Below are 13,341 nucleotides of genomic sequence, written 5' to 3'. Positions count from 1 at the left end.
TCAAAAATATTTAAAGAAAAAACAATCAAGAAAACAGACCTAATAATTATCCCTGGCAATTAAAAAGAAATACTAAAATATTGCAATATGCATGTTTAACTTGATACAGCCAAAAGTATTTTCACACAAACCTAATGAGGCTCTTGGACTGCATTAAAAAAATCTTGAAAAATAATGATCTGCTTATTTGATATATAACCACACAATAGTGGAAGTGGAAACATACAGAATAACTAATATCATACCTACAATTTTCAATTACCTTGCAAACAGCTGCCTGCATAATTGCATCAAATCCTCCCTCTGGAGTATCTATATTAGCAGAGATTCTCTGTCTTTTCACAATTTCATTGAATCTTTCAGCATCATTTGTTAGTGACAAAACATGTTTATATCCAAAGGTGGGTAAGCACTCATATGGTACACTTCTGCATAAGAAATGAGACAGTTTATGGATGACGCAGAGAGAAAATCACTACAATGGCTACTTTGCAGGCCTGGCTGGATTACTTTTTAGTTATGCATCTCTCTTCTGTGTCTGAGATAAGTCCAGTGAAAAACATAAGAGAATCACAGAGCACAGTTACACTCAGTTAGTTGGGTTGTACACAAGCCTGTATAAAGCACAGGAAATGCCACCTAAAGCAGAGTAATTTAGCCAGTTAATATGCAGTCCTTGCTGTGCTCCCTGACACATTTTGTTTTCATACTCAGAAGCACTTAGGATCTGTAGTCCCTTAATGACATTTAGAAAATACCATTAGGCTTCTCCATTCCTGCTTCAGACTGCAGAGCAGCGAAGGCTGGAGAGCCATCTTCTCCTCCTTGTAGATTAAGAAAAGACTGGAGCAGCACAGGTTTAAAGGATACTTCTAGGCCTCAAGGGAAAACACACAAAACAAAAACAGGAAAACAATGTTGATGGGTAAATGAATGAAACTGCTATTCTGTGTTGGGTATGAGCGTGAATCCGTTTAGGATAGCAGTGTCATAAAAATCTTTTATATATGTGTGTGTATATATATATACATATAGACTACCTGTTTGCTAATCAATTATTTGCTAATCCAAATTCCTCTCTTTATATAACATAAGATGCAACAGTTTCAGAGTATGAAACTAAAAGAATCAAATCTTGTTTCCCAAACTGACTCAGTTACTACTAGAATAGAGAAGAGATTCCAGTGAGACTGTTAAATTGGATTTTACCCTCAAGATTAATATTATGACTTAATGGTGGCATGCAAACAGATGCAGGTACTTTCCCTGCCTACCTGCAAGGGTTGTTTATTTCTTCAGCTGTAGTTTTGATAAATGGTGAAACTGGTTTTTCAACAAAAGATCCAAAACCCAGCCTGAAGTTGCTTGTCAGCTTTGACATTTCTTTGGAAAGAGTTGACCCTAACTCTTTTATTGTATTCAAATCATCATCCATGGAAGCTGATAGATCCATGAGGTAATAGAGATCAATTGGATAATCTTCACTTTGGCGAACCTTGATCTGTATTGTTTCTTCATGTCCTGTGAAGGTCATGGGAAAATGGGATACATCTTAGTACTTTTAAGTAGAAGTTAAGAACAATGTCAGTTAGTTCATAAACTTATACATATATTGAAAATTATTTAGCATTTGAAATCATCCGTACAATTAAGAAAATAATTCCCTGGCAATAAAAATCTCAAATTGATTGTCCGAAAAATTAAAGTTGTTCTAGTGTTTTTTCTAAACTGTTCTTTAGTAAGGCCGTAGCCATGGACTACAACTGATTGCTGTAATATAAAATATAAGAACATCTTTTGGGCAGTATGCAGAAAAATTCAGATAGGAAGCTAATCAAAACTGAAGGTAGGACTTATGGAACATGCCGTGTATGTTAGAAAACCAAAGAAAAACAGAGCGTACACCAGGTTTTATTCTCAATTGCAACACAATTGCAACATGCAATCTTAATTGTATAGCATGACCTAACTGGATGTTTCTTATGTTTCTTTATTCTAAGTTTTCTCCATGAAAAATTCACATCTCAAGGACCCCAGAGTAGGTCTGGAGTACTTCCATAAATGTTGCTAGTACCTTGTAAATCCTCACAATTTTTGAGATATGCTATTTGCCAGACCTGCAGAGGGAGAGGCAACAAAAACAGGGCTGGAGAGGTATGGGGTTTTCCATTCTCTCAAAGCCACCTTAATTGCAAGAGAATAGAAGAACTGAAAATTAAATCCTTACTTTTATGATATACCCAGCACTTCCAAAGGTTATTTGAATTCAACCAAACATAGATTTCATCTGATGAGTCAAACAACACATAATTTTGGACTCAACACAGGTATTTTGTCTTTTATCAAGATTTTTTTACACCATTCAGTCTGAGTATATCACAGTATCTCAGAATATCACATCACCAGAAAAAAATAAATCCTGTATTTATGAACTGAGTGATTTACCTGGTCGCAGTTTGAGAGTTAATTTTTGAGGAGAAATCTGCATGACATCAGAATTGTTCTTCTGGGTCGATATAGTTAGTGGCTTGTTTCTATGAATTTCCACTTCTGAAATGGGAAATTCAATGAAATTCAACTGGCATCCTTTTGATAAAAGGTTTTCTGGGGTATCACACCTCCCATGAATTCCAGCTGAGTCTGTGTAATTCTAAAGCAAACAGGAAAAGGAATGGATGAGTTAAATGTATTTACTGACTGGCCACCAGCACCTGGCTGACAAAAGGTCAATCCAGTGCAGGGGGACCAGGAACAAAAGGTGCAAGTTATACAATAAGTGCAGACTAGTGCAGAAAGAGAACTAGGTGGCATAGAAAGCTAAATTTGCCCTTCATGGGTCATGTCGCACAGGTGTATAATTAATGTAACTTACACCAGTCTGGTGTCCTGGAAGAAACTGCTCTATTGTTGGGGAATGGGAATTGTGCCACTTACATTTGGCTTCTCTCAGCACTGGGAATGGGAACACAAAGCCCCTGTGAGCTTTTTTTTTTTTTTTTTTTTCCCCAAGGAAATCACTTACAGGGCTATGCCACAAATTCCTAAACAGTGTTTGAACTGCTAGCGGAATATTTGATAACACAAAAGCAAATAATAAACTACACATTTTCTGAGTTACTAGAGGTAAGGTGCCTAGAGTTCACTGATCACTTTGTTTCCTTCTGACCTACTCTTTCTCCTCAACACTCATTTTACTCATTCTCTGAAGCAGGTGGAATGTCCTCATTACCCTGACTGGTGCCCAGCAAGCACCATAGCTCGCCTTGCTCTCCAGCTCTCATTGGGCTCTCGCTGTGCTCACGTCTGTCTACTCACATCTGGCTCAGCGCCCTCCTTGACCTTGCCCCCCACAGAGGGAACCACAAACCTATCAATATCACTCGGATATCTTGCAGTTTATTTTTTTTCCTCATTTCAAAGCACTTGTTATGCATTCTTCTCCACAACGCTGCTGCAAGGTGGGTATTATCCCCATGTAGCAGTGAAGTTAATGGTTAGTTTTACAAAGAGACTTCTGTGCCTTATTAGCATTTCCTAGAGTTATATCTAGCATTTAGATACGCAGAATGAGTCAGCTGCCTCCTGAACTAGAAACCACTCTTTTCGGTCTAAACCTGGGAAACGCCTGGCAGAACTGGCACTAAAATGCGCAACACCTGGTTGAAGGTCACAGGCCCATAGCATGGCACCATTCTTTTCTCACAGGTTTGGGCAAGCAATCTTGGGTTTGGCCATTACACCACAAATACCCTCTGAATTCAGCAACTGAGAAACTCCCTATCCAAAGCAAAACAATTTTACTTTAAACTCATTAAAAACAGAACTTGACCTCTCCTTTCCAACCAAAATTTAATCCTTCATGGATGAAAATTGTCAAAGATCTTGTGTATTTTTGTGGAAGCAACACGGAGACACCTGGTGGGAACAGCAGTTTATTGTGCTTCAGACCAAGTCTGATGTCTTTGCCTGGAGAAGACTCTCACCAATTGCTTCTGGATTACAGCACACATAGAGATCATGTAAAATTCCAAGTTTTAAAGTACAAATAAAAACTACTGAAAAAATATTTTAAAATATATTATTCCCCCCCCCCCCCCCCATGGTAACATTATATGCAAATTGATAAATTATTTTTAGCACACTTCTTTTTTTAAAAAAGGTACTTTCTGATGTTTTTCAGATACTTCATGTAGCAGCACATTAGCACCATCCTATATATCATTTTGCTGCTTAGCAATAGCAACAAAAGTGTAAATCAGAAACTACCATGAATAGTACTGATTTTATTTCTCTGTTATTTCTGGCAAGTTTTTAATTGTGATAGCTAACTATTTTGCAAACACTAATTTTGATAATAAGATTGATCATTTCTATATGCAAACTGACTTACTGAAGCACCTTCTGTTTATACTGCCTGAATTGGTATATGATGATATAATGTATTTTGGTCTGGCACTTGATGCTTCATCCTTAAGTGCGCTGGGTGAGTCAGCCCTGGGGCTGGTGACCTGAGCCCCTCTAAAAGCACTAAGCTGGGGAAGTTTAAAAAAAATAAAAAAGAATAATACAGCTTAAAGTCTATATTTGAATTCCACTTTTGATCCTCAGAAGGGCTTCACTAAGCAGTGCATGCATTACAAAACCACAGGCTAACCCAATTAAGTCAATACTTCATCACTCAGACCTACTACAAACATTTCAAGTTTTACTTTGAATTTTTTTGTATCATCTACCTCTTGGAAACACCAAGCGCAGTGTGGTCCAGAAAGCACACAATCTTCACAAGTCACTGAGCTTTCCTGAGAACAGGTCCCTAAATTTAAATCAAAGAAGACAAAAGATTGTTAATAATGTTAATCATTCAGTTTATGATGAATCTGGCTAGTTAGAGAATGTGGGAAGTGAAAAATACACACATTTAGCCATATTTAGGATTACTGATAAAGTTATTTCATAAAGATGTTTCTACTGGTAGAATATTAACTTATTAATTAATTAACTTATTATATTAACTTATTAATTAACTTATTATATTAACTCTGGAAAAACAATACAATTACTGACAATTAACATACATACTTTTGCACGCTTTATAGATGTCCATTCACTGAGAACATGCTACTTGTTTGATCGAGGGCACTTGATAAAACTTCATATTTGCTTCTGGTATAGGGCATGTACGACATTGCCCACAAAACCAGAGATACCAAAACCACAAAATTATGTATGTTCACTGTATATAGTTAAAATTGCTTCACCAACATCTGCAGATACATGATATTATTTTAATTTATTGTGCAAGTACTGTTGAAACATTGAGTCACATACACAGTATTAAGTTTCTCAGTTCAGACATTGATTAGTATAACCACAGTTGCTCAAATGCCTGTCTCTTTTACATGATCTGCTATGTAATGACCACATAAATCTTACATGAATTCACAGGGTTGCCCTACAGCGGTATGTCAAAAAAAAAAAAAAAACACCAATCGTCCAAGAGAAAGGAGTGATTAAATACAGAAGACAGAAAGCTATTTAGTATCAACTTAAAGCAAGAAACAAAGGAAAAAAGGGTTTAGAAATGGATCCCACTGCCCCAGAGCCTTACCTTGAACATTGTTATTTCTTTGCAGAAATAAGAAAAGGAGGCAAAGCAATTCAATCCCCATTCGTTTTCAGTGCTGGCTGTGTGACAAAAAAATATTAACGTTATTTATTGTCTGTGAAAAGACAGAACATCATAAAATCCATACATTCCCAAAGTGTACGTTTTAAGAAATCACCTACACTGGACTGCAAGGAATCTTCAAACCTATCAGGGTAGAACATGAATGAAAATAAAAACAACAGCTACCTGGGCAGGTAAAGACGGCAAGCTTTGCATAAAAGTAACCTGAACATGGTTATCACTTCCTTGTTTTCCTGTACTCCTTATAAGGTATACAATCAGAAGGAAAATTCATTCAGGTGAAGACTTCTGTCAATTGCTGGCACTCTGGGTCCTAGAGCAAGCCATCCAAGCGAGCGTTTTTGGCGTGTACAGGAACTCTAAAATGCTCCTCTAAAATAACTGCTTTAATTATTCCCTGAGAGAGTGTGTTAGGCAGACAGGTCGTTTGATTACTAAGTGAATGTACCTGGAGAGATGTAAAAATCCCATTTTTTCAGATTCCCTGGTGTGGAGGGAAACTTGTAAAGGCAACTGCGAAAAAAACAAAAAGCAATCAATTGTTATAATTGAGGACCTGGCTTTGGTAATTCAAGATACAGAGTACATTTATTTTATTAACATTGCAAACTGGAAAGGAAATGCTGCAATTGTGAAATTTTTAATATGTAGAGGAAGGAATAATTGTATTCCCAGGTTTGCAACCGACTTGAAAAAAAAAAAAAAAATCACTCCAGCTTCAATTCTGTTTAGTAAGTGGCTAAATATTCTATGGCAGTACAGCACGGATACAACAACATAAGTTTTTGCCTCCCCCCGCCCCTCGGAATGAAGGCAAAATGTGCCTTTCTTACAGCATTATTGCATTATTAAAGGAAATAAAATTTCCTATTTCTAGATTTCATCTCTTCTCATCTTTTATGCTTTGCTATTGTTTGTTTTGAAAATAATTTGTTCAGGACAAGTCCTCTCTTATCTTAAGAGTTTGTAACTGACTCTACACACTGCAGCATAAAACTAAAATTTCATCAGTTGTGTTGTTGATCTACCCTAAAAAAAATATATCATTTTTTCCACAGTCAGAATCCTACTGAAGCTGTGGAGCTAGCCTGTAAAAAAAACTAGGCTGCTCTCACCATGAGAACTGTCAGGTTCAGACCTCCCTTTTCAAACCTGGTGGTAGCTGCAATTTTGGGGCAGGATGTGACAGTAGGGATAGGTCTATACTAGTAAGCTCAACATGCCTGGAAACATTCCTGGGCATTGAGGCCAACTGGCACAGAAAGACCTGAGTTTATGCTCGCAAATTGCCTATTGGGACCATTCTAGCAACCAAAATGTGCCCAGAAATTGTTTGCAGGGAGTGTTAATTGGAAGAGGTCAAATTCATGCCAGGGAGCATTTTAACAGTTTAATAGCACAGAGAATCTCATTCTAGTGCCTTGAAATATTCCCAGGCACATCCGATTTTACTAGTATTTACACAATCTATGGGTATTTTCATAGCAGCTCAAACTGGATTACGTCAAGCCTACCTTTGCCCTGCTCACACCCCTTGCTCTTACCAGTACTGATGTCCAAACAAGCAGTGAGCTGATTCAGCCTGATCCAATTAAAAGCCAAGCACCTTCCGTGGGGAAGGCTGGGGGGCTAATCTTCCCCTGGGTGGGTCCCCTGAACTGTGTCACTGCCCAGCCCAGTGTGAGCACTGGCTCAGGAGAGGGAGCAGGAAAGGCAGGCAGAGCTGACAGGGAAGGTGGCAGCATGATCATTTGAATTTAGCCCAGCTAACTCTTGTGGAACCACATCCTAACATTTCTATTTACAACAGTAAATTCTTAAGTCTCCTTCAACTTCTTTCTATTCCTTAGAGTATCCTTTGTGAGCCATGTGTTCACCTACAACAATTTCTTGTGGCATGAAAAAAGCACCAATTAGATTATGTTCCCTTAGCCGGTGAAGACACAGGTCTATGAGGACAATGTAACTACACAAGGTCAAAATGAAGTGGAGTTGACTGAAAATGTTTGCTCTTACAAAGAAAAAAAATCCTTCTCTAAGAGCCATCCAACACATTTTATTTCCCTGTCTTTAGTTTACATTTGTGTGTACGTCCTATACTACTGTTGCTATGCCTACAGCCTTGCAGAACTCCAAAAACTAGTGCTTGCCCTTTCAATGTACAAGTTCATTTTGCAGCTCTCACTAGCCCCTGGTAATATAACAACACCTCAAAGCCTGCACTCAAAGGACTTGATGACAGTCCTTCAGCCACCAAAAGACATCAGAAGTCTCCCAGGTTAAGGACCAGGCAGCCGAAGAGCTGGCAGTCAGTAAAGGCTTATTTTTAGATTCAAGATATCAAACTTTTTTAGTGCAGAAAGAATAATACAACCTACATAAAACTCACAGATTCGGTTTGATAGCATCAGTTCTCCATTTGTTTGTGTGGTAATATTCTATATAGGTCTTGGCAAGGACAGCGTGACTGGAGGCTAAGTGCCTGCCTCTGAATAGGATGGCTGCCAACTCTGAGTTCAGTCTTGCCTTGAGTAAAATAACTAAGTTCCTCCAATTTATTAAGAACAGACCTCCCCAGATTGTAGAGCAGGGGAAGAATAGACAACAGTAAAACAACCACAAAAAACACAAAGGAAAATATACAGAGAGAAGAACCAAGGTTAGTTTTGACTTTTAAAAGCACCCACAGTGAGAAGATCACAGGACTGGATGGAGTGTGACTGACAATCTCAGCGATAGGGGCACAGGGTGATAAGAGAGGTCCGGGAAGGGAGATAGCATCTACAAAGAGTGGATCTTGGGCAAGGCAAGAAAACCTAGGGAGGATGCTGATACAGTAGATTTGTTTTGCAATGTCACTAAACATCTTATGTGATATCTAAAGATAAGTTGACGAGGAAGTTTGTCTTATGAATGTGCTGTTTTACTGGCTTTAGCTCTCACAGACACTGGAAGAGCACGATCTGGAATAGCCATGCTGATGTGGGGAGGATGACCTCTGAGGTCCTGGCACTGCTTGATCTGACAGCAAGATTCCCCTTTCTTTAAAAAGGTTTATAAGACAGCCTTGTTCTGTTAACTCAAACTAGAGGCATCAGCCCAATGAGGTATAACAAATGGTAGTTTATAGTACAGATAATGCAGTTATTACTGTTTTTATCAGCCACTGCACGTTCATTTTGGAGCAAATTTTGGTCTTGCTTAAATCAGGGTTATGGTTTTACAATGACACATCCCAGCAGAATACAGCTGTTTATCTTTTGGTATGGGCAGCACTGAACAATGCACATTTGTCCTTCTCTAAAAGGTAATAAAATTTGTACAGGATAAAATCTTTACTGCATTTTTTCCCCATACCTGGCACTTACAATACTTGAAAGATAGCACAGAAAGATATGATGGTCATCCAACCAATCTTTAACAAATTCATTGGTGAGTAGCCAACATTGAATATAGAGAATACAGGGGAAAAAAAAAAAAAAATATATATATATATATATATATATATATATATATTTTTTTAAAAAAAAAAAGCTAATGATGTGGACAGGGGATAAGAAATAAAACAAAAATATTAGCCTCAGGTAGCATTTCATTAATAAGGCTTTTTTTTCCTCTACAAATGTATGGCTTTTCTGGCACATTTAGCTGAATCCAAAAGTCATGGTGATTGGGTCTGTAAAAGTTCCAGAATGGGAAGTGTTTGCATACAAAGGCATGCCTCATCATTGGCTCATTCAAATCTAAAAATTACTTAATTTTAGAAAAAATACCAGCCTCTCCTGCATACAGGGTGAACTGATATAACATAATTACACATCCAGGAAGACCAGTTCAACAGCAATCAACAATTAGTTCCTCCCGTGCTAGACAAAGCCTGGAAGAGGCGGCACGTTAGCTCCAGTAAAAGCCTAGCAGTCAATATAAAAGATCATTATGTTCCAAGCTCATTGGAGCAAGGAAAATGTCTGAATTAGAAGCTGGAGAGCTATTCACATGGAGGAGAAATTCTTGTAAGTGATCTCTCAGCTTCACACACAACCCAACTCTTAATTCTCAATGCTCTTCTCATACACACTCAATCTGAAAGCCTGGAAAAACACTGAGGAATTCGAAGTCTGTGTCCCACATGCTGAAAAGGTTCTGTGAGTATTCATAAAGGTGGGGGAAGTGTCTCCTGCCCTTCAGAAAACATTTCTTTCTGCCCCTCATCTGCCCAGCCCTGTGGGAATAGAAGCAGTGAGACAGAGATCAAAATTTAGGGCAAACCTTATGACCAGAAAGATGGCAACTGAAGAATATGCAAATATTACCGAGAAGTGAGAAAAAAAAATCTTAAAAAGATGAAGCTGTTCTGTAGCTGCACAGTCAAGTGGTTCCTGACTCTTGGGCCAGCAGAAATGGAAGGCACTTTTAGAAAAAAAATCTTCCCAAAAATGTATCCCTCAGCAGCCTGACAGCCCTAGTTCCGAAGAACAACTACAACAGATGTTTCAGAGGATGACTGTCAATTAGCTAGGCAAGGAAGCCTGAAAAAATGTTTCCAAGCTTAGACTGAGCTCTAAGGAAACAGAGGTGATTTGAGTAGCCACCTAGCAATGGGAATATCCTGTGAACAAGTCAATCCAGCACAGACTGCATGCAAATATGGCAACAATACTAGAAGGACTGTCCTGCCCCCACCTTTGCTGGCAATACTTTGGGGAGATCTGGCAAAAACATTTAAAGAGGAAACAACAATCCCTAATGAACAATTGTGTTTCATGGGGAAATTCATCAAATTTAATGATGGTGAATGCAACTAATTGGTAATTTTACATTTTTTCTCTAAACTTGAATATTTTATTTTTTTTTAAGAAAACAACAGTATCACCTACCAAATCACTGTGCAAAATAAATAAATGTATTTGGATTTATGCATATTAATGTTGTTTGATACTATTTGCTATCATTCTTTGTTAAACAGCACCATGCGACAAGGGTATTGCTCAAAACAGAAAACAGCCTCAGTCCAGAGAAACTGCTGTAGGCATTCGGGTCCTGTATAAATGACACAGAGCCTGTAGTACGTGAAGACGTGACTGTGCAGTGGCTGAGCTGCCCCTGTTGGGACGTGTACGGGACTCGCACCAAAACACTGCTGTGTAGGTTAAGTGTGGGCAAGTGTGTGATAAGACGAAGGCTTCTCATAACTCTCTTCGTGTTTTGTTTGCAAGCACTGCTATACAGATGGTGGAGAGCAGTTTTAGGAGATGAACAGAGTCTGCAGCTCCTTCCAGAGGGTTGCATGAGCTGAATGGCCACACGTAGGAAAGGAATTTTTTCCCTCCGGCCCTGAACAAAGTGGGGTGTTGCAGATCCATGACTCAGGTCATGATTCATGCTCTGGTCTCCTCTTGTTTCCGGCGCAGCACGCTGCTGCTAGATGAAGGCAGAGCCAAGTCAACAACCTACCTCTGAACAAACAGAGAGGAAGAGGAGGAAGAAGGATGAATTGCTCACCAACTGTGCAGTGAACAGCCGGCAGACAACCCAGGGTGTTTTCAACCCATGTTCACCTCACCCACAGCTCTGACCCAGCTGGTTTCAGCTGAGGGCGTGAGCAAACCTTTGTCCTCAATTTCCTTTGCATGGTTGAGCACTCTGAAAGGTCTGTTTGATTTTCAGATTTGAATAAACTTTCACACTCAAAGCCAAATAATCAAATCTCCTAACTGCACCGGGATTCAGGTGGAACCAGTGGAAAAATCACGTGGTTTCCAACCAGGACTGTCAGCCAGCCCACAGCACTCAAAACATGCCAGGGATGCCACACAGCCTATTGAATCTGGCCTAAGTTTGTTTGATTTTCACAGTTGCACTGTACACCTCCTTGCCCTATAAGAGTGAGGTGGTGGGACCCCAGAGGAAGCACCTCAGCTCTGGGCTGGTGGCTGGAACTGCTCTGAGCATTAACCCCACAGTGCTTAATTCCACAAGACGTCTGGTCTCTGCCCTTCAACTGGGAGCTTTCGGCAGCTTCCTCCATTCAGATTACTGCTGAGTGCAAACTCTACCTACTTTCTCTCTTACAAAAGGGCCAAAGGCAGCCCTGTGACACACATGTTGCAGCTGTATAGCATGAAATGTGATGAATAAGCAAAATGAGCTAGGTGACAATGCCTTGCTTTTGAAAAAGCTGAAAGGAATGTGTAAGCATGATGTATGCAGGCCTGATTTATCCAGATGTAAATTCTAAACGATGAGGCTGGGACTAAATCACTTGTAAAAAGTACCTTTTCCACTCCGGTCTTACACAGAGAAAATAGACCTCTATTTGTTATAGCTGCCCTTGCTATACTTAGGGGTACGGAACTCCAGGGCTTTGCTCAAACATAGGGTTTGAATAATGTTAATCTAGAGTAGCCAAAATAGATAAGCATGTTTACTTCAGCTTCCAAGCAGCTGCTAATAACTGAGAAAGTGGGCCAGGACGCTGACTGAAACCAGCTAGATTTATGAAGCTTTCAAGTTATTCTGAACACTGACGGTATGGTTTCTATTTACAGACACGCAGAATTCAGTCCACCCCTCCTGTCACAGGGCCCAGTCTCCTTCTGGGGAAAGAACAGATTTAGGGTTTCAGGAGCTCTTTGTGCAACGTGCTGCCATCTTATGGCTATCCTGCTATTCTGGAGTAGGTATTACTTTAAAACCTGCAGGCATAAAAGTGGTCGGTACTAACTCCCCTGTGACCTTTTGACAATATTTTGCCTGGCAACATTTTTAAGAATCTGTCAAAACACACATCTTTGTTAAATGATTTGGTCATTTATGTTATATTTGGGTTCCATTTTTTTTTGTTAACAGTTTGTTTTTTTTTTAATTCCTCTCTCATCTACCACAGTAAACAGAAGATTATTTCCAGTCTTTGTTATAAGCTCAGCTAACATGATTCTGAAATGTCAGAACTGTTTCCAATATCTTTGTTGACATAAATTATTCCTGTATTTTGCAAATCTTGTTTTATTGCTATGAGCATGTGTAGGGAGGAAATTTAAACCAGCAGGGTACATTGATATGTAAACAGGGATATTGGGAGACTGACCTTTTACAGAAAGAGTAGTATTTCTGCAATTCTTCTTAAAGAACTGGTAAGAACTGTTGATATTATATACCTAAACAAAAACCATGCAGGACCAAGAACATGCAAATGAAACATCTCTAAGTAAAAATAAAACCAACTAAATCAGTTTCAATTATCTTGGCTGAGTAATATAATAGGAATGAGGCAGAGCAGAGTTTCCCTGACAGGGCTTTCTAAGAGTTCAAAACAATTAATGATGTAAAGCCTATTAATAATATTTGATTGACTGATACCTTATGCTTACCTCTGACATACAACAACATCGCCTTATTTTGGCTGGACAACTAGTAAGACCAGAATTACCATAACTTAAAGCCTTTTTTTTTTTTTTTTTTTTTTTCATTTGTCATTCATAATATTTTGCAGCATGACAATGGGTCCCAGAAGGCCATACAGTCATGTTTTCTCTGTGAACCAACAGATTCACAGATATTTCAACAGTTCAACACCGTGAAGGATCTCATAGATACCAAATACGTGTCCTTGCACCTTATACAGCTGTGTTCATGAACTTATAAAAATCTGT

At 38.9% G+C, this 13,341-nt stretch overlaps 1 protein-coding gene across 9 annotated transcripts in view; it reads right to left on the bottom strand.

The window, feature by feature from the left end:
- Positions 1-13,341, bottom strand: part of ITGB6 (integrin subunit beta 6) — a 54,131-nt gene that overhangs the window by 26,836 nt on the left and 13,954 nt on the right. For 5 of the 9 annotated variants that reach the window (XR_004752462.1, XR_004752463.1, XM_035331952.1 and 2 more), the window contains exons 2-7: positions 6,138-6,202; positions 5,609-5,685; positions 4,734-4,813; positions 2,446-2,650; positions 1,275-1,521; positions 263-428 (exon numbers count right to left, since the gene is read on the bottom strand). Coding sequence is in view for 7 of the 9 variants with exons in the window: in XM_035331952.1 (XP_035187843.1) it covers positions 263-428; positions 1,275-1,521; positions 2,446-2,650; positions 4,734-4,813; positions 5,609-5,669 (759 nt within the window). In the remaining 2 variants the exon portion in view is untranslated. Of the gene's footprint in view, positions 1-262; positions 429-1,274; positions 1,522-2,445; positions 2,651-4,733; positions 4,814-5,608; positions 5,686-5,768; positions 5,981-6,137; positions 6,203-13,341 lie in introns of those variants that run through there. The other 4 variants (XM_035331950.1, XM_035331946.1, XM_035331948.1 and 1 more) reach the window with 4 other exon arrangements.

This window comes from Oxyura jamaicensis, chromosome 7 (assembly GCF_011077185.1).
Source record: "Oxyura jamaicensis isolate SHBP4307 breed ruddy duck chromosome 7, BPBGC_Ojam_1.0, whole genome shotgun sequence".
NCBI lineage: Eukaryota > Metazoa > Chordata > Aves > Anseriformes > Anatidae > Oxyura > Oxyura jamaicensis.
The sequence above is the reverse complement of the archived record's forward strand: the minus strand, read 5'-3'. Positions and strand labels throughout refer to the sequence as shown.